Source organism: Symphodus melops (assembly GCF_947650265.1).
Source record: "Symphodus melops genome assembly, chromosome: 4".
NCBI lineage: Eukaryota > Metazoa > Chordata > Actinopteri > Labriformes > Labridae > Symphodus > Symphodus melops.
Window position 1 is genome coordinate 2523575 of NC_136694.1, and position 26413 is coordinate 2549987.

The 26413-nt window shown below is 44.3% G+C and overlaps 1 protein-coding gene across 1 annotated transcript; it reads left to right on the top strand.

Annotated features, from left to right (window-relative positions):
• Positions 1-14566: 14566 nt before the first annotated feature.
• fezf2 (FEZ family zinc finger 2) lies at positions 14567-19313 on the top strand. The gene is made up of 4 exons (XM_079340644.1): positions 14567-15861; positions 16219-16353; positions 16468-16600; positions 18538-19313. Exons 1-4 carry the CDS (start codon positions 15106-15108, stop codon positions 18789-18791), a joined length of 1278 nt encoding a protein of 425 aa, XP_079196770.1. The 5' UTR covers positions 14567-15105; the 3' UTR covers positions 18792-19313.
• Positions 19314-26413: the final 7100 nt, after the last annotated feature.

A 26413-nucleotide genomic window follows, 5' to 3' on the forward strand; every position in this document is an offset into this window, starting at 1 on the left:
TTTGATTAAACTGCAGAGTTAATTCTCAATAATTAATAATCAAAGCTGCAAAAAGCAGAGGCCGCCATGTTTCACACAACTTTCCAAACAGAAGGGTTTCACAGAGCAGACGCAATGAAGGCTGTTAAAAACATTATAAGTTGTCATCTGGACATGCAGTGGTCCTGAGTGTGTTACTAAAGCTGTTTTCACACATGCACATCAGGCTGCCCCTGAAATCTTTATGAATTGCTTATTCTCATGTCGTTCACATTCACAGGAAACTCCTAAAAAAAACCCTGCTGATTTTTGCCAGAGGAACTGAATGTCTGAACCCAAAAAGCCACATTTTTCATTCTGACATCACTCAGAGTTTCTCCAGACAAACCACCAGTATTTTTTTTCTCTGCAAGTCTGAGTGAGCTAATGTGAGAACGCAGCAGGATATAATCACAACCTGTACGCCAGAACAGTCCTCTTGAAATGATTTTGATATTTTCAGCAGGTAAAAAACAGCTACAAAAACGGAGAGTGGAGATCCTCCCCACTTCCCGTTCTAAGGGAAAACTTCTCATTGTGAGGGACGTTTAATAATAATGAAATCACAAAGATGTCGTTGTGAGCTTGTCCTGAACTTTTCCAGACATTTTCAGAGGTGCATGTGTGAAAGCAGCTGTAGTGACACAAGGCAAGAAACGACGAAGAAGATGTAGAACACTTTATATAATTACTTTTTTTTTGTTGCCTTTGCATCAGTGCGAACTGTTCCTGGACATATTCACAGTATAAAACAAAAGAGTGGATATAGACGTGCAGGCGGGCAGAGCGTTACACGTGTTGAAACTGAAGACCGCACTAACTGCGAGAGTTAAATGTCATCAGCGCTGCTTCAGATGACATGTTTTTTTTTATCATTATAAACCTGCGTCATTCAAACAGCGGCTCGAACCGACTCCATCTGGACTTTTTACAAAGGAGCTAGCATTAAAATGTAGCTGCTCACCCCAAGACTTTAGGAAACACGTTTTGTGCATGTGTGAAAACAACAAATGAGCCATGAGGATGATTTATGAGTGGATCAACATCTGGACAGTGGGTTCACCTACAGCTCTGGTTTAAAGCAACAATATGTAAGTTCTCTTCCTTAAAATAACCGTATCAATATCAATATCAATCTAGTTTGAACAGCAAAATGGTATCCAATTTCCAAAGATCAGCCCGGTCGCTTGCTGTCATGTAACTTTGGCTGCAGGTCGTGAGAAGTATTTGCTTCACAAACCAGCCTGCAAAAAGAAGCCGGTTAGCTCGTCCTGTTTTGATGAAATGGCTGAGGCATCGAGACGGAGGAGGACGGTGATGGATGGAGCGAAGAAGAATAAAAGAGGGAGGGACCGAGCAAGAAGCCGACATCAAGTTAATATCGGACCGGCTTTTACACGCTGGCGAAACAGTTGGCTGCAAGTCCAACGAACTGGTTACAGCAGGTTAATACGATGTGTTTTACGAAGGTGCAGTTGCATTTGGAGACCATCTGTGGGTGCTAAAGAGCACTGAACAGAATTCCTTCATAAAGATGTTTTAAAGGGAAATGGGATTGGCCTGCTGACGTCGCCATCGTAGGTGAGGTGTAACCAAAAATGTATTTCTAAAAGTGATGAATAAAATTTCACAGTTTCCTAATACAGCTCAGCTGCTGGTCTGAAAATGGCACAATGGTCTCAGTTTGTCCAATGATAAATGCTATCATAAGTAGAAGGAATATAGAAGTAGAGTATATGTAGTAGAAGGAATACAAATAATTCAAAGAGGAAAATGTCAAATTTATCAGTTGCAAGAGACTTTTTAAAATCAAAAGGAAAAAGGAGTTGAATCTTTTTATCGCGTTCAAATATGGAAATGTCCCAAAACCTTTACTCCACGACCACTAAACGTTCTTCCATTAGTGAAAAAAGATGATATTTTATTTTGAAAAGAAGTTTTGGCGTCAAGCTGCTGACAGTACATGTAAATCTATCAGTGACCTGTTCTCCAGCAAACTCTCTATTTTGTCCAATTGTATTAAAACATGTCGCGTTTATTTACCACAAATTATTTTAGTTCCTGTCGTACCCCGCGCTTCATTTTCTGGATGTATGACGGAGTGAATCCACATTTTTATAAGGGATGAAGGGACGTTTTGTCTGCTTGTACTTCCCCTCTGTCAGCTGTTTTCTATACTGTTAGAGCTGTGTGTTGCAAGTGCTGCATGTCCCCAGTATCCCCCCCCCCCCCAAGTGTTTTATTTTCTTTGTGTGCTCGATGTGTGAAGTTTGTGGTGGGTTCATCATGCTTCTGCCTTCTAGAGGAACCCACCAATGCCAAGAACATTTAAATAAAGGTGAACAGCAAACATGGAAAGGAGTGGTCATTTGCTTTAAAGGCAGGGTTGTTAATATTTAAAAACGTGTGTGATTTTGAAAGTAGCATTCCCTCCGTGCTCCTTCTGCAGACTTCTTCAAACTCCAGTTTTCACAGCAAAAATGCAATGCAACGCTCAGCAGGTCGACGAGACTGAGTGCTGTAGATGGTGTCTCCCTTCAGGAGGTTTCATACTGTCATTGCAAAATTAGCTCATATTGAGCCACAGCTCTGACCTCGAGCAGTAACCTGCCTGGCCTGCTGACAAGCAGAGAATACACCAGGCCTTAAAAGTTGCAGTTTCTTGTGCCGTTCTGAACAAAGAGCTAACCTGTGCGGGGATGTCGTGTGGACAGACTGCAAAAAATACATATTTGTTAATCCTTAGCCGTGACCCCTTTCCCTCCCCCACTGCAGCTTTTTCTTAAGAAACAGAGTCCGAGATTAATGCTGCGGATTAACGCATCAGTCATCTTGAGAGTTGATATTACTGTTGAGGAGGAGATTGAAAGAATAGGAGATCAAATCAAGAGGCCAAGATGGAAGCTAAGACTGAAGTCAGAGAGGATTAGATATTATATAGTCCCAAATTAAAAGAAGACAGGATATCTTTTAATTATGTTATAGACAGAGGGAAACAAATCCTTCTTGGAAGAGAAGAGAAAAACAAGATTTGGGAGGAATTGAGGTAAATCAGACCACCAGTGAAATGTGACTTTCTCCCCGGAGGATTATAACGCTAGATATGTTTCTTTATGCATCATCAGATTTATCAGTCTCCTTGCTTAAAATGTGTTTGTGTTGGGGTTTTTTTCACTTTCACAACCGTGATAAGCCCAGATACTTTTCAACGTTCAATTTAACTTTTATAAACAATAGGTTCCAATGACATGAAGGTGAAGGGGTTTTGATCACGTCACAACGACAACGTTTTGACCAGAAGTCGTCTTCAGGTGTTAATAATAATAATAATAATAATCTGAAACATTGTAGTAGTGATAGAATAACCATGTAATGTGACTTACAGAGCTTCTGCAAACACTCGGCAGACTGTAGGTTCTTGCTGTTGACGTCGGCTTCATTTCTTTAAATGACGTGCAGAAACTGGAAAATCAGACTTCAACATGGAGGATCGTTGCTTCTGGTGCTTGAGCCAATCTGCACCCCAAATTCAAAAAAGGGGTTATTGGGGTCAAGATGCAAAAAGTAAACCAGTGGCATGAATTGTATTTGCAATTTAAAAGAAGTGCTAATTATGAGTTGTTAGCTTGCACAGAGGCCATATCTTGAAGATGGCGGCCTGACTTCAAATCCGTCCTGTGGCTACTTTCCTGCATATTATCCCACACTTAATGACTTCATCCTGACTCAACTAATGACCCCAAAATAAATGTAAAAAAATCCATTTTTTGGTAGGAACTTGGGAAATTTGGTTTACAAATGGGTAAGTGCTAGGTAAGAATTCGACCGAGGGAGAAGATGTTCTTGCTAAATTATTTGGATTCTACAGTCACAAAGTATGTTTTCAGGTTTTTGCAGAATGAAGACCCCGGCTGAAGAGAGCCTGAACAAACCTGAACAGAGCCGAATGAGTCGTGGTCCATGACTGAGTCGTTCACGTTTAATGTCAATGAGCTGATACGACCTGCAGTGTTGAAAAACACACCTTCAGTTATCAGATTCATCTCCGTCAATCCAACAGAAAGATCAGATCAGGGTAGCCTGAAGTCTATCTCTCCAGCTGAGCAGGAAAATATGTGTCAGTGCTGAGAGTTCTTTGGGCCGATTGTCGTTATGCTAAGCTAGGCGTGCTTCAGCTTAATGCACAGAATTAAAACTGATTTTTATCCTCCGATCAAGCTCCCGCTCCCCAAAAAAAAAAAAAAAAAAAATCAAGAAAATGACTACATTATTATTCAGTCAGTGTCCAGCTCTATCTGTCAGAGCACTTACATCGTGTTTCACATAGCCAGTGAATCATCCTCAGAATGAAGGCTGCCAAGACATTTTAGAGGTTATGAGGCAGAGTACAAAGGAGGAAAGGCCATTTGAGTTAAAGCAACAGAGATTTCACTGGCTACTCCTTTCTATCTCACACATAAGAGAATAATCAACTGCAAACACACAAGGCAGCCAACCTATTTTAACATTCAATCTGCGGCGCCGGTGAGCTGCCTGGAAACATCACTCATTTAATTTCCCCACAAATATGAGGACATGATTGGGCGAGACACGACACCAGGACAGATTAATGGGCCTGGAGATTTATGTCGGCACGACCTGAGCTGCTTTGGCTTTTAAGCTCCAATCAAGAGGGGAAATGGGAAACCATAACTGTATGAAAATAAAAAGAATCTCCAACTGACCATCACAGTGAGAGCTGGCCCGAGCGTTAGCGCCGACAGGCCGCGGCTGTACCGCGGGGAGTCCTGCAGCGAAACGGATGTGAGAACGAGCCGTTCCCACACATTGAGTCCATCAAGCCGTCTCCGACATGATACGTGTGGATAATGGCAACGGGGGGAAATGAAAAGATGAAGAGAGAAATCAGCCCATGTGCAGACACTCGAGCTGCCAAATAAAGTGCTCTGTGATTATGTTGTGGAGAGGAATTTCATTTGTGATGCCTTTCACGCCGTCCTTTAAGGTATCAAAACAGAGAGAAGCGAGAGACGTGGGCTGTTTTTCCCTTCCCTTTTGTGCGTAGCGTGCTAGAAGTGTCCAAATTGCCTGCCATTTGAGAGGGCAGGTAGATGTCAGATTCTTTAAATATGAGCGGCCCCCAAAGCCTCTTATGTTTCCCTGCCCGTGCACCGAAACCTTCTTATCGTGGCCTTAAGAGGGGACGACAAGCCTGCTGATTAATTTTAGATCTTTTTCCATGAAAAGAGTAGCTTACAGTTTAAAGCAATCTCGCTCAATATTCAGGCAAGACATGAGGGCAGATTGTGTTATACCTCAGGGATGAATATTACCCCGGACTGTTTGTCCTGTTTTATAGTCATTTATGGTGAAAGCCCATATGGGGATCAACAGTATCACAGTCTTAAACTGGGTCTGCTGAGGCCACTGTTATTATTAGATGGATGTCAGAAGTTAATCCTCCCCCCTGCAGGCACATTTGATTGTGCTCACTCCTTTCTTTCTGCACACAGCTCTTTTTCCACATCGTGAATGCCGAGACAAAGACAATTCTCAAATGATCTAAATTGGATTTTTGTTGCGGCTTCGCTGAGCATAAATATTTCACTTTTATTTCTGATGACTTTAAATGCTTCTCATTGTTTGTCCTACGTGGTTCGTTTCTGATATTAGAGACTCGTTGCACCTGAAGGACAAGGACCAACAATCTCAGCGTTTTAAACACTTTTCCACAGAAGCAGCTGATCGGAGCAATAAGAACTAAAGTCGGTCATATTAACCAATTTTCACAGGAAGTAAACGAGAGTCACAAAAAGTAACGCCATGGCTCCTCTGAGGTCGACATGCAAAGTAGAGTTATGAAAAATGTCTTTATTTTTTGTTCTTCATTTCACTCCTCCAATCTCCCCGTACGAACGCATCGTGAAAACACGTGAAAATAAAAACACCTCTTATCTTTAATCATCCTCCCACCAATGCTTTAACTCATTACCCGGCTTCATTACCAGACTACCACCTGACGTCCCTGACGCCCAGCCACCACCAGCTCAACAAAGACAAAGAATCAGCTTCCTGGTTGAGAGCGGACGCAGCAGAACAATTGCTGAAAGCCGGAGGAGGCACTTCCATTTGATCGGCCGTATTGTCAAGATTTCATTCAATGAACTTCATGAAAAGTAATAATTCATCTAGTATCAATAAAGATAATTCAAAGTGGACGTATCTAAAATAAGTTCTTTCCAGTTCTCTGCTAAAGTGCACAGTGACATGCATCAACTTTTAGAGAGAATAATTCCACCTTAAGTCCTGAAAAAAGGGTCGCTTCTGTCAATCGACCTTTTAGTTTGAGAGATTCAGATGAACCTGGACAGGCAGAGTCATCTGCATATTCTCTGCCAAACAACATGGAGGTCCTCTGACCTCTGGACCGGCTCTGACTCAAATCCTCAGAGTGCATTTGAAAACTTTGACTGCAGGCCTTCATGCACTGCTGACCTGCCGCAGGTCTGTTGAGCAATTCTTGTCTTTACCTGACTCAGTCCAGAGCCACAGGCAGCACGCACGCACGCACACACGCACACACACACGCGCGCACGCACACACGCACGCACGCGCGCACGCACACACACACACACACACACACACACACACACACACACACACACACACACACACACACACCTGAGATGACCTATTAAAATTCAGAAATTCACTGATGCAGAAATGAAAGAAGAAGCACAATCATACAAACTCAACAACATTCCCAAATGGACAAACAGTCCCGGTTTGTTTTACTTTGGGTCTGACGCCATGTTGCTTTTGCAAGCTTGATCACTTTATTTCATTACCAACACTTTGTAAGTTACGGTACCTGAGGCTGGAATCTCCTCGCCCGCTCGATCATAGATCTAAACCCTGATCTCACACAGGTTTTGGACACAGAGCAGGAAGAGGACAGGTTGAGACAAACAGCTGCAGCGTCACCTTTCTTTGTAATCTTTACAAATAAATGTGTGGCTCGTCTTTGTGTCACTCGGGTCATCCACCGTTTTTAACTGTGTTCAAAGCGATGCTTGGTTTGCACGGCGAGGAGAGTGACGGTCTCTTTTGACTAAAGGAGAGCGCCGCCTGTGACTCACACAACTCGTCAACGTGTGTGTGGCCTCTTGTACTAAACAATCAGCGGCACATCCGCTCCGTTAATGGTCCACGAACGTGGCCACAGCATTAATGATCCGGCGCTGTTGATAGACGAGAAAAACCCTGGAGTGTCATGGCGGGCTGTGTGACGTCTACGTTTTACACAGAAGGAAGTCGATGTCGTTGCACAGGCTTCACTAATGCACCACGAGTCAACGATCAATACTGATGTGTGTTTTTCTGGACATGTGTCGATCAATCTCAGGGTTGTGTTTGTTTTTAAGCTAGCCTAGCTTGTCATATGTGCAGGAGCTGCTGCGTGACGACAGGCAGGGCAAAAGGAGAGTCGACGTTCAGCTTCCTTCCACGCTGCAAGGCTCCATTTTTTATTCCCCCCCACGATGGAAATGCAGACATAAAATAAAGCGTATTAAAAGACAAACAGTGGCTGCAGGCTGAAAGTAAAAAACGATGAAAGGGAAACCTTTAACTGCCACCCATACAGGGGCCATTCCAGGGTCTGTTGGGGGCCCGACACCGAACGTTTGTTTTTATTTCCCAGACAGATTACTCCTCTTCAGTATCCTTCATTGATACACTTTGGTCTTTACAGTGAGAGTCAGAGTGAGAGCTGTCAGACGGGGCCCCATTAGAGAGGTTTCCTACTGTCATTGCAAAATTTGCATGTTTTCAGGCGATGCTTTGGTCCCCTACTGGCCCTGGGGGCCCCCAAGCAGTTGCCTGCCATGCCTGCTTACATGAGCGAGCTGTGGATCCACATGGTAAAATTAAAGATTTGAACATAATCCCCTGGTCTGATATCCACCCAGCAGCAGCAATCATAGAAATAAACCATCTACTCACTGATAGTCTTGTTTGTTTTTGTGTTGAAGACGGAGGTTTATAATCATTATCGTCTGTTTCATACGCTGCTAAAGTGACTGATGTCAGCACGTCTCTCTTTCTCACACAGAAAACTAAAAAGTACCAAACTGGTCACTCACATGTATCCGAGTTAAAGTGGCCTAACTAAATAATCATCCTCAGCGTTTGACATCTCCTCCCATGAAGCACCTTGGCATGTTCAGCTCTTTGTGTCCGAGCTTCATTCTTCTCAACATCAACACTGGAGGAGGCGGGGGGCATCAAAGGGCGGCCTCACAGGAGCACAGGGGCTCACAGGAATAGATGTGAGCGGGGATGTTTGGGGAGACTCAAAAGACCAGGAGTGTAAAAGTGGCCGGGGGGTGAATGTTGAATGGAGCGGGTGGAGCGGGTGGGGGCGAGATAAGGGGGGGGGGCAATGTGTGCTGACAATCTGCCGAGGAAATAGAGGACTGAAGTGAACTGAGGGGCAGGCTGCTCAAGTGGTCGCTTTATTGAACCGATCTCCACTCTCTCAAAGTGAGCGAGAGGAAAGAAAGAAATCCTGCAGAAAATACGTGTGTGTGTGTGTGTGTGTGTGTGTGTGTGTGTGTGTGTGTGTGTGAGAGAGAGACTTTAAGGACATATTTGTAAAGTGAGGTCACTGCGCTCTTTAAAAGGGGAATGCTTCAGCAGCATTTTGGGTCCATGATTAAGATAAGACCCTGCTCGCTCGCTCGCTCTCTCATCAGATCACGCCAACTTCCTGCAGACATTTTACTGGAGAGCAGGTGTGAAAAACTAGAGATGATGTTGCCGTGAATCTTCATCCCTGGAAAAAGTAAGTAAGGAAAATGATGTTCATCTGTGGCCTAGTGGGCTGTATTGCTCCACCAGCCTGGGTTCGAATCCACCTGTGGCTCCGTCCCCGCCTGTCTCTCCTCCACTGACTCTCTCCTGTCTCTCAATAAAGCCCAGAGTATCCCCACAAATATAGTTATATAAATATGTGTGTGTGTGTGTGTGTGTGTGTGTGTGTGGTGGTTAAAGTGAGGCAGCGTGACAGGCCACATGGCAGCTGGCAGTGTGCATGTGTGTGTGTGTGTGTGTGTGTGTGTGTGTGTGTGTGTGAAGGGAGGGGGTCAACATGTTGTTCAGGAGGCCAGGTGAAGAAGAAGTGACAGGCTGGAAAAAAAACCCCCGCTGCAGGACGGAAACTCAGGCTGACAAAAAGCCTCACGCAGGAATCCAGTCAAACAGTCAGTTCTGCTGTTCCCAGCACAACGTCGCCACATCGCCTTGACACTCCAGGTTTTCCTCTTTGTTGGCACCAAACTTTTAGTCTTCTTTCAGTGCAAAACAAGGAAGTAAGCAGACGGCGAGTGCTGGAAGTCAGCACTTCACAGTTTTTGTTGCTGCTGCCACAGAACTCCACGTCTGATATGAAGAGTTAAAGCTTACAGCGTGCTGAAAGAGACGAACGCTCAATCAATCCTTCTTCTGTCTGTCACCATCACAAACATGTTTTTGTACAGTGTGGAAGCAGATACCCTCAAATAAATGTGCAATACAAAAATGAAGCTTCTGGAGGGAGAAAGAAAATATTTTTTTTGAAGATTGAAGTCAGAAATCAGAGAGGAGAGGACATGCTGAAGAGGAGCCATAGGATTTCTTTTCCACCATCTTATACTGACACTTGTGTAGTCGAAACAAAAAAACAGTAAGAGCTAGAATTTAAAAAAAAAAGGGAAAAAAAGCAATGTTCATTCATTCATTAAACGTTGATCTGTAAAGAGACCATGCATGTACACTATTAAAGATAAATGTTGCACCAGAGTTAGCTTCAAGCTCGTTTACATTTAAAGAGAAGGTCAATGGTTTCTCCTCAGAGTACAGCACAGGAACAATATAACACGGCCCAATTAAAGCACTCTGCTCCTGAATGTTGAAGTGAATGGTCTGTGCAGCCAGCAGCAGATTGAAAATGAGCACGTTGTTCTGGGAGAGTTCCCTCCCTATAGTCACACGCTCCTGTCTCATTTGCTCAAGTTTAACATCAGCGAGCGTTGTCACCACGGGTGGAAGAGTGTGAGGACAACTGTCTGTGATTTCCTGTACGGAGACGTGTGAGGCTACGCTCGGGAACATCATCAGCATGTGACTTCCTCCGCGGCAGGTTGACGTGGAAGTCGCTTTTACTCACTTGGGGAATGAAGGGAGGGACTTGATACTTCCAGGTGAGTCTGACACCAGCGTTGAGTTCATGCCGCCCTCCCCTCTTACTTCACAGGAAGGATTCTGAGTCAGCTCTAGAGCAGGTTAAAAACAGTAAGTGGCAGCGCACGCGTCACCATGTACGGAGGCTACGGTCTTCACGCAGGCAGCCCGGGTTCAACCCCAGCCTGTGGCCCATCTCCCGCATGTCGATCCCCCCCTCTCTCCCCGATTCCTGACACTATCCACTTTTTCTCAAATAAAGGCAGAAAAGCCCAAAATAAATCTTAAAAAAAACAAAAAAAAAACAGTAAGTCACTAACGTCAACCGAAGCTGTGCATCAAAATATGCAAATTTTGCGATGATGGTAGGAAACCTCCCTGACAGCGCTGAGTGTTGCATGTATTACTGCTGCGACAACCAAAAGTGTGCCAATGAAAGTAAAGAAATGAAGAGGAATAATCTGTGTATAGGAGTGAAAAAGAAAGTTAGTATCGGGACAGCGGCGGAAAAAAATGGTGATGATTGCTAGTTGGACGCCCCCCCCCTCATTAATGTTTGCCTCGAGCCCCACCAGACTATAATTGCCACTAGATAAGGATGCATCTGACCAAAATCCCTCAAAATAATCCATAAAGTTGCAGCCATGTTCTCTGCAGACACACACTCAAATGTGCCTTCCTTCTTTTAGTCCACCTGTTTTGTAAACTTTAGCACACTTCCTCATCCTGTAAAGCCGTGTGTGTGTTGCGTTACGACATTATGCACAAAAGGTAACCGCGCTCCGGCCCGGATAAACGTCAGTGCAGGCCAGTGTGTCTGCACCACACACACAGAGACACACTGAAGTTCTGCTATCACAATGATCTGTGAATCTCCTGTTTGAAGGTGGAAAAGTGACATTCTGTAGCTTTCAGTAATGTCATTTTATAACTGCTTGACAAACAATGTTGGGTGGAAAACTTTGAGTCTGAACATTGTTGGGTTTGTTGCATCCAGCTGGTTTTTGTGCCCCTCGCATGCCTGCAGGCAACAAGCAAGAGTCCCTTAAATCAATACTTGAGCTAATTGCTGTTGGAGGTGAATGGAGGGGCCCGGGTTACAGCAATAGGATCAATGTTTATTGTGTGGATGAGCCGCCAATTGTGCCTGAATAAACTCAAATTAGAGTATTTTTGCCCAATTTACATCTGAGTGGCGGCGAGACAAAGAGCATAATCCTTCCACGCTGAGCTGCAGGTGTAAAACAAAACAGTGCAGGGATGTCTTTTAAGGTTATTAACAGGAAGACTAGTGTTGTAGGACAGCAGCATGCTGGGCTAAGTACGGCCCGACGTCTATAGGGCCTGAGGTAAATCAGGGCCTTCCTGCACCTACAGAATGACACGCAGCGCCGGCAGAGGATAAGGATGAAATCCTGTTTAGCATGGCTGCAAAATCTCACACAATCACACGTAAACTTTTTTATTTTTTTCAACTTGACGGACAACTAATTAATTTCTGAAAATAGGATTTAATATATGCACATTTACGATACACAGTGTAGCTGCTGGGCCGTGTGTGAGCGCGTCTTCTCGATAACAAACATGATCTCACACGGTCTCCTCCACGCTGCGGTGCTCTCAGACTGTTTCTTTAAATCAATGTGGAAGCTGTAAAGAAAGCGGCCACTAAATCAATCCTGCACCACTAACGCTGCCTTTGTGCACACTCGAGTACATGTGATGAATGTATCTTAGTAAATGTGCATAATTAAAGGCCTTTGATTTTAGAGAGTGTGTGTGTGTGTGTGTGAGAGAGAGAGAGAGAGAGAGAGAGAGAGAGAGAATGACATGCAGTAAAAGGAGCCACAGGTCAGACTCTAACCCAGGCCGTCCGCCTTAAGGGCTATTGCCTCTGTACATGGGGCATGCACACCAACCACTAGGCCACTGGTGCCCCCTATAGTGTAACTTTAACCATCAGGAACTTGAATTTGTAAAGCTGAAGCACTTCCTGAATGCAGATTCATGGTGGAAAAAAACACAAACAAACAGGATGGAGCAGGATTTCCAGGACACAGGTAACCATGGTGACAAACAAAAAATAATGAATATTGTTTTGTTTATATTTATAATTAGAGAGATATGAACATGATTTGTTTAACAATAAAAATAATAAAAGACGATTTTTTTTGGAAATACATTTCAAATGTGTCTCATTTAAAAAGAACAAATGTGTTGGGGACAAAATAAAAAGTTTAAAATGTGCAAAACGTGGAATTAAAAGAATAGAAACATGTACGCGTACTACTGAATCTGTTTGTCAAACACATTTACTTTCAGTGAAGAAGGCCGACAGACAGGAATGATCCGACCCCCCCTTACATCAAGCAGAGTTGAAAAAAAGAAGCTAATGCTGAAGTCCTGCAGTTCTTCGAGTGTCCACTAGAGGCTGGGAGCAGAAGCACAGGAAGTCACATACACACCTGTTAAAAAAAGTCTGTTTTTACAGCAGGCGTGAACATCCTTACAGCCTGAATTAAAGCAAACAAACAGCTCTGATTGGCTCCTGTCTCGATGGCTCACACTGCACATGGAGTGAATGATAAATCCTCCGCTTTGATTTCATGAACGAGGAGCTTTGCTGACGTGATTGGCAGGCGGACGCGGTGTCACGGTTTGTCAAAAGGCTTAAAACCAAAAAACTATCGATGGACTCCAGTCGGTACAGAACTCAGTTGACCGGCTTTAAACTGGAACCAGAAAGCATGAGTTTTAGCCCAGCTCCACCGGCCCTCTGTGTGCTCTCTATTGCCTTTCTGCTTGTGCAACATGAAGTACAATATGAAAGCAGTCACACATTGAGAACTTCGGGCAGAGGTCTCCAGCTGGTTCTGAATACAAAACTCAAAACTAAAGGAGATGGAGTGTTTTCTATGAGGGCTTCATGAGTGTGAAGCGACCTGCTGAGGAGATCAGCTGCATCACTCAGTCCCTTGTTAAAACACACTTTCACCCACCAGCCTTTCCTCATGTTAAATTTCACCTTTCATGTCTTTTTTTTTGTGGTTCTTTAAAACTGATTTCATATTTTGCCTGTTTATTCTTAATGTTGGCTGTTTTTTTTCCTCTTGAAAATCACTTTGTAACTTTTTTTTTTTTTTTAAGTGCTCTATAAGTAAAGATTATTATTAAAACGTGCCTCAGCTCCAGCTCTCAGCCTGTCCTTAAGTTGACTGAAAGTTAACGAGATAACATTCCCAGCATGGGGACCGCCATCGAAGGGCTTCCAAAGCCCCCTAAAGGAACAGATGGGCAATGTTAGCCAGACTTTAGTCAATTAATATCTATAACTTAAAAAAATATTTTTTAAATGCATTCTTACACCATGCTTAATTACAGATTTTTAATGCATCTTGGGAAGATTAAGAATCCAGCCGACTTGTGCAGGAAATTATATTAGATATGCAGAGAGGTCCTGCAATAATTGTAATAATTGCAATTCTATGTTTATGTGTTGCCCATATAAACGCCCCCCCCCCCCCCCCCCCCTTTCAGGTAAAGTGGCCTTGCAAACACATGAATTGAACGCGGCCCTTGTAGCGCCCAGAGAGAAGCTGCTGCTCATTGTAACTCCCACACAACAACACTGCAGTGGATTCCAGCAAACTCCTTGTAGGCCTGCCTGTGCCTCTTTAGAGGGGAAAAAAAGCCTCTTTTCATTTGTCCGTGTATACCTCTGTCCAGGCTAAAGTCTTTTTTTTTTTCCCCTCTCTCCCTCTTTAATCCGTCCTTCCATTTCAGGAGGGGAAAAAAAACACAAAACCAGGTTCACGCAGCGCTTTAGTGGCTAAAAGTGAAAGAGCTTCTCTTTTTTTCCTTCCCTGCGCTGAGTTGAGCCTTGAATCGCTCTGGAAAATTGCTTCTTTTCAATAGGGGGAAGGAGGAACAACGTTTAATAGGATCCAAAGGGAGTCTGCGCTCTTAAACAGGTGGAAATTGGACGTCCTCGAATTTATACAAATAGTAAGTATAAGCATATAATCCGGCGTGGAAAAGGAGGACTCCCATCATCTCAGAGGATTACTGAAAACATTTCCCAAAAAGTGGACAAAAAGAAAAAGAAAAGATGAGGGTGTTGTTAACAAAATAAAGAACATCGAGCTTCAGGTGTCTGTTTTGAAAACGATGCAGCCACATTTATGATGCTATTTCTTCTTTATTTCGGTTTCATATTTTGCCACAGATGACATATGGTGGCCTTTAACGCTCGTGCCAGCCCCTGTGTGGATTTATTACCGAGGGTGGCAGGTTGATGAGGGCGTCTCCCTGTCACTCAGTTAAGAGTTTGGGTGCCCGCTGATGTCAGGAGACAGTGATCCGCGCTGATGAGGGGCGGGCGCTGCCAGTGTGTGACAGAGAGCAGTCGGCTGGTTTCTCCACACCCACCGGACCATTAAAGAGCTAAACTCCAACACAGACTCAACTTTACGCTGCTGCATCCTCCAGGAGCTTCGACTACAACATTTTTTCTCCTTTTTTTTTCTTCCTTCTGTCTCTTCTTCTTCTTCCAAACGAGCTCAGTAATGTCCTGTTAATTTTGTGTGCACTAGTTAATGAGCATTAATCCATCACCCCTGGATGCTATTGTTGCAGGGGGGAATGGCCATTTGAATGCAAATGCGTGACACTGTGACAGCAAGGTGCTTATTAAACTGATGTGTCCTCCTGTCTGCGGTGCCGGGAGCTCAGCAGAGTGAAAGGACGCGGGGCAGCTGCAGGAGCGGGTCGGACTAAAGCACCGGGAGTTTCTCACGCCAAGTTTCTGCTCTGCCGTAAACAAAACACCAAAAAAAAACACACAACAACAACAACAGGAACAACAAAATGGCAAGTTCTGCCTCTGTGGAGACCGTGATGTCTTGCGGAAGGACCGGACCCTCCGCGGCTCCAAAGACCCTGGCCTTCTCCATAGACCGGATCATGTCCAAGAGCTCGGAGCCGAAGGGGAGCGCGGAGGAGCGGGCAGAGGGGAAGAAGCTGCTCGGGCTCTGCTCTCCGATCCCCTGCATGATCCCGCTGCAGCCCTTCAGCTACGACCTGCAAGCCAAGGCGCTGATGAACTACTCGGAGTTGTGGAGAGCCAGTTTCAGGGGGACGTTTTGCGGTTCCGCAGCCGCTCCGTGCAAAGGGAACTGCGGCATGTGCGGCAAAGTGGAGTCGGGTTTGAAGCAGCCGCTGCTGAGTTCAGGGAGCAGGGTGGTGAAGCCGCAGGTGATCCACCAGGCCGTGGCCGTACCCAGCGGAGGCTCGCTCTACTACCTGAACTACCTGGACTCTGCGTACCAGCAGTCAGAGCTGCTGGCCGGACACTGGTTTTCCAGCTCGCAGGCCCAGGCCTCCCTTTCAGCGCACCACAGACTCTTGCTGCTGGAGAACGCCAAACTAGCCGGGGTGGGGGCCGACAAGCTCCCCACTCCTCAGTACCCGCACAAGGAACATCTGCCCGGGCAGCTGGACCAGATCGTGAAGGAGAACCACGGCCTGAGCGCGGAGAAGAACGGCGTGAAGACGCACAGCAAACTGAGCAGCAGCCCCGCAGACGGGAAACCCAAAAACTTTACGTGTGAAGTCTGTGGAAAGGTACTTTCATTTCTTTGAGTCTGTTTTTAAGGCTGCTGTCCGCTTATATTTGTGCTGGCTTTCTATTCAAATGTAGCCTAAAATTAAAGGTTTCATTTTAGAATTTCTAAGCGATTTAACAAAATAAAATCACTCAAATTAAATATTAAAATCCAATAAAATAAAAAAAAATGAAAACGAAAAACGAATTCAGAAAAAAAACAAAAAATATTATGAAGCTCTATTTCAACGAAAACGAAAATTAAAGAAACTTTAAATTAAATCATTTTTACGCACGGAGGTCTCAGAAGCAAAATAATTTTGCTGTTGTCAAAATAATTTCTAATGATTTATTTGGTGTGTTTGTGTTGTCCGCAGGTTTTTAACGCGCATTACAATCTGACCAGACACATGCCGGTGCACACCGGGGCCCGGCCCTTCGTCTGCAAAGTGTGCGGGAAAGGATTCCGTCAGGCCAGCACGTTGTGCAGACACAAGATCATCCACACGCAGGTGAGACGCGGAGATGTTCATCCTTTCTTTAAACCAGCAGCACACTTTAAAAAAAAATACATGTGTGGATTTTACTCCCTTTAATGAAATGTTAACGTCTCCTTGTTGCTTCAGGAAAAGCCTCATAAATGCAACCAGTGCGGGAAGGCGTTCAACAGAAGCTCCACGCTCAACACTCACGTACGGATCCACGCCGGGTACAAACCGTTCGTCTGCGAGTTTTGCGGGAAAGGTTTCCACCAGAAAGGTAAAGAATCAACATGGTGTCACCTTTAGAAAAGCGCTGATATGATCTGATTTATCATGACCATACTTCCGTCAGATTTACATGATGTGTTTTCTCCTTTTTTTCCTTCAACTCCCAACTTTGCTCAAACCCTTTTTGGTTAGTGTTTATTCTCTAAAAAAAAAGTATGGATTTTTTTCTTCGTGCTTTGGGATTTTAAGTTTCCTTAAATCTATTTCAGAAACAAGACCAGAATTTTTTTTTTCTTTCCCCCAATTTAAAAAAAAAAAAATAATAATTTATTTGAACAAAGACGCGTCTTTTTCAGACGTTTATCGGTCATCTCTAAGGGACTGTGACTAGAGTTGAAATAATCTCACATCTTTAGGAACAATTTTTAGATTTTTACAGCTCATTAAGTGACAGTTTCAGAATTCTCTTTTTGCTGATGCACTGAGCTCTCTCTGCATCAGACTTTGAGCTGAGTGATTTAAAACGCGGTATGTTGTGCCGTCTGTCCCCTTGTGTTTAATTTAGCATGAGGAAACAGGATTTTATTTTTAACAAAGACACTTCCACAGTCCTTAAGGGATGCATTGGTTTGGATTAAATTATGTGTGTGTGTGAGAGAGAAAGAGAGAGGGAGGACACATTCCTGCGCTACCGAGTGAGCTCACTGTGAAGGAATCCTCAGAGCTGCAGAAAAGAAAGCTGCAGCATATGCTGCTGCTGCTCCGAGTTATCTGGGAGAGTTTCATGAAAGGGGGAATAATTGCAGGGCCTGCGATGAGTCTGAAGCGATCAGTGGAAATAGGACATGTCACTTTACACGGACTAATTCTCCCTTCGAGACGGCAGCATTTGCTCTGGGTCAGCTGCTGCGGACCCGGCACAGTCACAGGAACCGGGGCCCTCTTTTTGTGTTCGCTGCTCACTGGCGCTTGATTTTGACAAAGTTTGACAACTTCTTGACTTCGACACACAAAACCCTGATTAATGAAGGCTGGGCAAGAGAGCAAAGGAGCGAGGAGGCTCTAACTTCACTGTGAACTGCTGACCTTGGCGGAGAGAGAGAGAGAGAGAGAGAGAGAGAGAGAGAGAGAGAGAGAGAGAGAGAGAGAGAGAGAGAGAGAGAGAGAACATTGTCCTCCTCCTGCTTTACTTTTAAATAATCCCAGAGTATTTCCACAGGGAAATGATCATTTCAAAGTCTTTATGTAAAAGTCATGTTAGTGTGTGCACATTTTCTATAATCAAATGCTATCAATGCATTTAATTAAAAAGCTTTTTAGTTGGAGAACTAGGACAAAAATAAAATGCATAAAAGCTGAAAAAAAACACAAACCCCCCCCAAATAGGCTGTTATATAAATATTAGGCTACCTTGATGGAAAAGTGCCAAACAGAACCTGAGCATGTCAGGATGATGAGCAGAGCAAAGACAAACTATTCAATGACATAACAGAGAACAAACCAAACTGTTTGACTGACAATTACAAAGTGAGAGTGATCAGCTGATTATCTAAACGCTGCTGTGTGCGTGTGCTAAACAGCTAAATGCTAAAAAGCTGCCGGATGTATATTTTCTACAAGAAGTCAAATAATGTCTGCAGAGCTTCTTTTGATTGACTCACAAAGCTCGTCATTGACGCCGTGTGTGAGCTGACAGGTGATGCTTGGTGTGAATGACACACTTTAAGTCATGAGCTTTGTTGTGATATTAATCAGACCCTTTAACATTCAGGGCTTGTGTTGAAGTTTGGAGACAGGAAGTTCAAATAGCAAAGAGCCTCTCCTGGATTCATGCTGCTGCTTGAATGAACGTGAAGACTGTCGGAACTCTTCATCACATTTAGTAATTACTTTAGTCATAACTTTGCTTTCTACACCTTGCAGGTAATTTACTGTTAATCTTGGCTTCCTCTTATGCTCATCGTCACTTTTGTCTCCGTCTCCCAGGAAACTACAAGAACCACAAGCTGACGCACAGCGGGGAGAAGCAGTACAAGTGCTCCATCTGCAACAAGGCCTTCCACCAGGTCTACAACCTGACCTTCCACATGCACACGCACAACGACAAGAAGCCCTTCACCTGCGCCACCTGCGGGAAGGGCTTCTGCCGCAACTTCGACCTGAAGAAGCACATCAGGAAGCTGCACGACAACAACGTCTTCAGCGCGGCCGCAGACGCCTCCAGGGAGCTGCAGAGCTGAGGGTCACTGCGTGCCGCCGATGTCCCCACAATGCATTTCTACGTTTATTCCACCTCAGGCTTGGAGGCCGCAACCCCCCCCCCCCCCAAAACAAAACAAAACAAAAAAGACTGGCTCACGCCTCACGCTTTTGTAGCCTCGATGAACAAGCGTTTAAAGGTCTAACACAGGTGGAATATTCTGGTAACGTGTGTCCCAGCAGGGGACGCGGAACAGAGCAGAAAACAACACGTACACTTAACGCACACTATAGGAATATAACGGGGATTTTCTCTTCCTGCACAGTTACAGACATCACACAGCGGAGGCTCCATCCGCCTCCATAATGGACGTGTAAATAATAGGCTATTGAAATAAAGAATGTTATTTAAAATGTGAATCAATGCCATGTTGTGTATCTCACAGACAAAATGTTAATGTGAATAAGTTATAACTTATAATGAAAAATGAATGTTTGAGCCATGTCGTTTCTTTTTGTTTGTTTTTTTGGAAGGTATTTGAAATAAATATGATGAAGAATATAATGCCACTGGTGCTTGTTGTTTTGGAGTAAATTAATAATGTATTTGTCTTAGCTTTTTCTTGGCTGGTTCAAGACGTGACACGAGCTAATTTACAGGAAAATGCAAGAAAAGAAATCCAAAGAATCCAACTCGAGTCAAATAAGAAAACCAAATCTTTGAAATGATAAAAATAAAATCAACAAAGTCATCAACAAAAAAAATAGAAATAATTTACTAACAAGTTGATTCATGAAATGCTGAGTTTGTTGAATTTGTGTTTTCTCATTAGTTTGAAATGATTCGGTTTCACCTTGTTTCATTTGTTGATGGAGTGTCTTTCTTAAAATGTATATTTTCTAACCTCAGCCCTTCATACATGACACAACAAACTCAATTATCATCATCAAAAAAACAAAAAGGTTGAAGAGGAGAACGGTCAACAACACTGACTCTGATGCCTTCCGTCATAAATCACATCTGTTCCTGCAGCGGCATCTGTTAAACTTTGCATTTGAAGTGTTGCTGCTAAAGCCACATATAGACTCAGCCTGGCTCCACTGTATGCTCTGCAGCCACTTTGCTTCAACATTTATTGACAGACACGATCTTAATAATGCAGCATTTACACTTGACTCGGCTGTAATGGCGTCAATGATCAGAGATAACATGGGCCCTTGAAAGCGAATTACATTAAGCAGTTAAACGGCCTGGGGGACGCTTGATTGGGGACTGTCGCATCCGGAGCCGCTCATCAGAGCCGGAGATAATGGAGCACTCAGGCCGCAGCTCCTCATCTGGGCCTCCGCGCTAATAGAGCACAAGTTATTCTCCTCACGGCTCCTGGAACAATATTATCCCTGCACACATTCTGTCGAGAGGCAGCTCCGTGCTCCCAAATGGCGCTCTTTCTATTAACAGCCAATTAGCGCCGAGCCGGGGCGGCAGGCCTGCAGAGGCCTGGCAGGGCTAATATTAACCAGACACAGCCGCGTGCTCACCTGGTTCACATACCGAGGGCGCGTGCAGAGACGGAGCACATAAAGAAAGGCGTAAATGTGGACTTCTCCCGGAGACATCGGCCCATTGGATGGTATAGGTCGATTTAAAGTCTGTGTTTACACGGACGTGGTAGAGGGGGGAGAGAGAGGGACTGATGAACCAGGGCCCCAGAGGACCTTCATGGGGTCCTTCATGACACCTGGAATCAATATGAAGTTTTTGTTTTGATTTCTCTTTATTAAAACTTGATCAAACTGGCCTCATGAATGAACATGATTATTAACGCTCTTAACTTAAAGGTGTTTTTAAACGAATCACGGGCCAAACACAAATCCTTTTTTAGAGTTTAATTTAAAATGCATAAACTGTTTAAGTGGGTAACACAGTCTGGTTGATGCAAATATGTCCAAATAACAGAACTTTAAACTCTGACATGATAATAGTAAAAAAAAAGTGATTTCTGATCACACATTTCCGAGACCACAGCCGCAAAAATAGAAATTCCAGACACAGAAAATTTGTGGATTTCTTATTTTGTGATGATTGCAAGCAAAAACCGAAACACTATCTAAAATGTTAGAACACACACGGCAAAGCTCCAGTGCTGAAACACTCGTGATGTTCGATGGATCATTTCCTGAGTCAAGAAGCAGATTCAGATCTTTTTTTAGAGCTTCTGTACTTTTCAATAAATACTGCAAAAGCTGGACTGGGCCCGATGTATCGTTCAGTCTCAGGAGGGTTTTTTTGTGCCCGAAGCCAGATCTGTTTCCAGCCGACAAGATGCAGGGGCCCAATATGATTTCTATCCAAGGGCCCCCTGAATGTTTCTCCTCTGAAGCTGACTGAGTCTCTCAGTGTGCACGTGGAGCTTGTTTGGTGATGAGACGCCTCTTCATCTTCACGAGTTGCACGCCCCCCCCACCTCGCCATGTGGTGTGTTCACATACACTAAATACAACCTGAAATCACATGTCGGAATTTTCTCCTTACGGGGAGCTTAATGCTGTTTAAACTCCCTCCATGTAGCTCTATGAAGACTTCTATGATTAAATAATCAAGTCCTGCTTCGGGTTAGCCTAAAAAATAATTTAAGAAAAAAAAGGATAAAACTCGACATTTTTCAGATGTGCTTTAAAGACATCATGCAATCTACATTTATTCACTTTTGATGCTGCATTTGTAGGATTAGGAAGTCAAAAATGACATGTAGGCTACTTTATGTGCATGTATGAGAAGAAAAAAAACGAAAAAATCATGAATGTTTAGACTGAAGGAAAGCATCATCATCAACAAAGAAACTTTCATTAAAAAAAAAGAAGTTTTACTTGTTTGTGAGACTTGGTCCCAAGGTGTAATGGTGCTTCAATGCTGGCCTGCATGACACCACTTTATTAAAGCTAGGCCAATTAGCATGAAAAACATGACGTCATCATTTAGGTAACAAAGATGATGTAAGGCAGCAAGCTCCAAACAAACATCGTGATTTGCATTTAAAGGTTACAGATCAAATACGAGTTTTTAAATAATGTTAATTAATTAACAAAATAAAAATAAGCCATGCAGTTGAATTTAATCCAACTTCTCCAATAACCTGCAGTTTGTGTCTGTCATTTCAATTCATTTTTTAGGGCTAAAAACACGAGACACACACGCACACGCGCGCAAACACACACACACACACACACACACACACACACACACACACACACACACTGCAGGGCATGAACAACAGTGTCAGAGAAGTAAACAACCTAAAGGCAGACAGGTTGTCCTTTTCTCTGCACTGTTCTCTCTCTCTCTCTCTCTCTCTCTCTCTGCACCTTCATCATCTGAGCAACCGGCTTCAAATCCACAAACACGTTAATTGACGAGCGGGAGCTTTAATGAAGTCGCGCGCGCGCACACGCGGAGCAGATTAGAGGCGGGGGCCGGGCCGAGGAGACCGCGAGAGCGCGCGCTAATCGGCCGTCAACAACAGCATGAGGACATCTTTCTCTTTGCTCCCTGCGCAACCGCGGGATCACCGGGGGATTCAGGCAATTTACGAGCCACAAAGGAGCTCGTTTGAGACAGGAAGAGAAGAAAAGAGAGAGGCGGACTTTTTGTCTGGACGTTTGAATTGATTGTAAATGGGAGATTAGCGGGGAAGCTTCAGCAGCGGCTCACAAGTGCCCGATCGAGGAGGAGCGAGAGAAAGGGACCAATTAAGTCCACCAAATGTTAACTTACATCAGTTTCCCCTCAGTTTAGCCCACATGAAATTCCAATTAAAGCGTCCCCGCAGCAGCAGCTTGTTCTCTCTTTAGGAGAGGACGGGGTGGAGGGGTGACCACAGTTTGTGTCATTATACAGAACTGCAGACTGCGTTCCCACAACATCTGATTTCATTAAGCTCTGCCATGGCTTATTTAGACTGCAGCAAAGTAACAATAATACTTAAAACCCATATAGATCATTACATGAAGTGAGCAGGCTGATTGAGGTCATGGGTCAGAATGACCCATGACGTCAGTCCAGCAGAATTTTGTCTTCTCAATATTTTGGTATTTATCCCCAAATAGTTAGTGAAATTTGAACTCACTTTTACATGGCTTTTTTTGTTTGTTTATTTAGCACTTTTTATTCTACCCTTTTCATTACGTCTCTTTCTCCATCTCCCTCTATCTCACTCTTCAAGCCACACAGTTGGCAGCAGCAGAAACACAAACTTTTAGGTTTAAAAACATTTAAGGGCCGCAGCTCCTTGACTTTAAAGTCGTCCTGCAGCAGACTCCAGGCTGAGGCGGCACAGCGCCCTGCTTGTAACTTCACTGAATGTTACTTCGTGCTTCGTCGATCAATGTTGGGTCTTTGCAAATCGAGCACATAATAAAGCGAGTAGAGATATTGATTGGTGATCTGATAGAAGCTCTCACGCAGGAGGGACTTTGGGCTTGTGTTGTTTGTGGCGACCCAGTGGACAAAGCGGTACCTCTCATCTCTTTGCTGATTGGTCCCATACATGTGAAGGTAGAAAAGGGCTGCACGATGAATCGCAATGTCCTCGATATCGTGAGAAAAGCATTCGCAATAATCACATCAGAGTCTGGATATATGCTTTGTCACTCAGCATGCTCAGGTTTAAATACGGGATGGAAACCTGGGCACCGGCTACGATTTCATTTTGATGCAGGAAGTCTTTATTTTAAAAGGTTTATTTTTAAATATATATATTTTTTATGCGCCTTTATTTAGGGATAAAGGACAATGGATGGAGTAGGAAATGGGGGACAAAGAGAGAGGGGGAGATAATGTGCAGTGAAGACGCCCTACGTTGGATCAGAACCTGGGCCACCTGCTTGTAGGACGAGGCCTCTCTGTACATGGGGCGAGGTCTTGTATTTATGTTTCCATGATGACTTAAAAGACTTACTGTTTCATGAAGTCGCTCGTCGTAATCCTGAAATATAGTGGTTGACGTGTTGAAGTTTGTTAATGTCGTCTCAACAGCTGGGAAAAGAAGATGGGATGTTTAATTTAGGTTGGTCTTTTTGTTCCCTGATAATGAACAGACCTGCTCTGCAAACGTTTCAATTCACGGTTTCATGAATGTCAATGTATGTACGAGACAATAATAATAAAAAAAAGTTAAACTTCTGATGTGAAATTCTGTATTTTCAACAATAATATTCAAAAGTGAAGTTTAAATAATCTGACCTGTAGGCCTGTATCATGCTACGTAATATTTCATTGTTTCGTTTTTATCCGTATATTTTGTTTTTTCAGCTAAAAATTGAATTGTTTGATTACAAATGTAATATCACGATCCTGCTTGGTCCCCCCCCCACCTTCCTCGTTAGGGAGGCAGTGGCCCTTTAGCACAATGAGCCTCCAGGATTCATTGTAAAGTCCTGTGGGGTTAATGAGCAGTGGCTTCTCATGGCTCTCTGGCTCTGCTGCTGATTTAAATGAGGAGCCGTTGAAAAGGATGGAGGGGGCCACAGTTTAGTTTTTAAATCTTTCAATGTTTTTTAAGTGTTTAAAAACACGACGGTGGTACAGTTGTTGCTTAGCGAGAGTAAAATGCTGTCATTGATACCGATCAGGCTCAAAGGAATAAGCAGAAAACCCTGACAGTCTTGGTTCGGGGCAGAGGAATCCAGGGTGTGATGCATAAAAATGAGCCACTCAAGAAGCAGCCGAGCGCACGGATTACAATCGAACAAGACGCAGCATTCACCCGCTCCTCATTTAGATTCTTTTACTAAGTCAACCCCGAGCCTTTCTCCACCAAAAAACCTCATCAGAGCGTCTTAAAGACGGCGGCAGCGGCCTGTCCCTGGGACGTGGCTGCCCGCCTGCCTTGGCATGTCAAGGGCATGGAGGGCCGGGAGAAGGAGCTTTGTGGCTGGGAGGGGAAGCGGTGGGCTGCTGGGAACTGAGCGGGGAGGTAGCTCTCATGGCTCATCTGATGTCAAACTCCACTATCTGACCTCCATCATCCATCCTGCAGTTTATCTATGTGGTCTGCAGCTCCAGGGTGAGGCGCCACAGAGGAACCCCCCCCCCCCCCCCCCCGCCCATCTCTTTATTGGCATGTACACACCGCCATTTGAAGGCTGCGCCTCGTGTGCAGCTTCGACCACACGCCTGCAGTGGAACGAGGTCCTGTGACGCCCGTCTGACTTCTTGACTTTACTGTGGATGTCACAGAGGTGTAACGGCGAGATGATGTGAAACCCACTCTGCACGCCGTCTTCAGAGGCGGGACGGGATCGGCAGAGCCAGCAGGGAGGAGCAGCGCTGAGTGTGTGTGTGTGTGTGTGTGTGTGTGTGTGTGCGTGCATGAAGAGCTCCCTGTTTACACACCCGAGGAATATATTTGAGATCTTATACACCTGCACATGTCCTGGACTAACAGACGGAGACGTGACTTTCCACTCTGTTCTCCGGGGGGGGGGGGGGGGGGGATCAGTAACTCTTCTTCTGGTGTTCCTTTTGGACATGAGAGAAAAACATAAAACAATTTAGAGCATGACTTTGCCCCTCGTCATGTCCGACAAAACAAATCAACAAACACTATTCTATCCCATCGATACCTTTGTCAGGCTAATTGCAAAACACGTTAATGTGATCCTCTGCTGCTGCAGGTCTGTCCGTTGTGTCCGCTCTGGGCCCTTAAAGCCCTGAGTCATTGTTAGGGAGGATCTTTTGATTCGGGGATGTCCGGTGCCACAGCTAATCCTTTTGACCTGACCTGGCCCTGCTGGGAAACGTCCTCTCCTCCGTCACTTTGGGGCCAGCGTGTTTAATGATGAACCACTCCGCCAGCTCACACAATTAAAATCCCCCCTCGGGCTGAATGAAAGTCTGCATAACAAGCTCAGATCACGACAGGATGAGCAGTCACTGACATGCATTTTCATTAGACCTGATGCTAAACATGGACGATAACCACCGAGGAAAACATCTGTCATGCACCCTCACAGATGACACATTATGACGAGTCCTCCGTCAGTTTAACCAAAGAGGATCCTCGAACCTCTCACCTGACTGACTTTTACTTTCTGCTGAAGCAGTGACACGAGCAGCCCGGGGTTAGCTCCGTCTGTGAGAGTCTTAATCCAGGATCACCGCCCTTCACGTTGACTGTAGCCGGCACGATGAGAAAAACACAACCGGGCTGATATAGTGAACCTATCATCGTGTGACGCGGTATGATGTCTCTCAGAACGGATGGTCATTTCTGAGCGGGGGCGCTCAGTGGTTAGAGACTTCCTGTTCCGTGTGGCGATGACACTGCAGATCTTGATCCGTAACATCTCCTGTTTGTTGTGAAGCTCACTTCAACGGTGGAAAGCAGGAGCTAAAAGGGTTCCCTCCTAACGGGGTTTCTCTGAACTGAAATAGTTTGTATAGATCCTCGGGGGCTGAAGCCATAAAAACAGTGGAGGGTTCTGATGAGTTCTGAGAGCTATGAAAAAGTTCCTGCGGTGTGAAAACGCCTCGACTGTTACATCTTTCTCTGCCAATTTTTTTTTTTTTAAATTCTTAGTGTGCTTTCTTTTTATCAGTCCAGTGTTTCACATTTATATTTTTTAAGACATGGACTATATTTTAAAAAAATAAAAAATAAAA

Bases quoted from the DNA above. Each gene is read 5' to 3' on its own strand.
- fezf2 (XM_079340644.1), top strand. From the start codon at position 15,106: ATGGCAAGTTCTGCCTCTGTGGAGACCGTGATGTCTTGCGGAAGGACC. The intron at 15,862-16,218 runs GTACTTTCATTT...TGTTGTCCGCAG, and splicing joins CGTGTGAAGTCTGTGGAAAG to GTTTTTAACGCGCATTACAA. The intron at 16,601-18,537 runs GTAAAGAATCAA...TCCGTCTCCCAG, and splicing joins GAAAGGTTTCCACCAGAAAG to GAAACTACAAGAACCACAAG.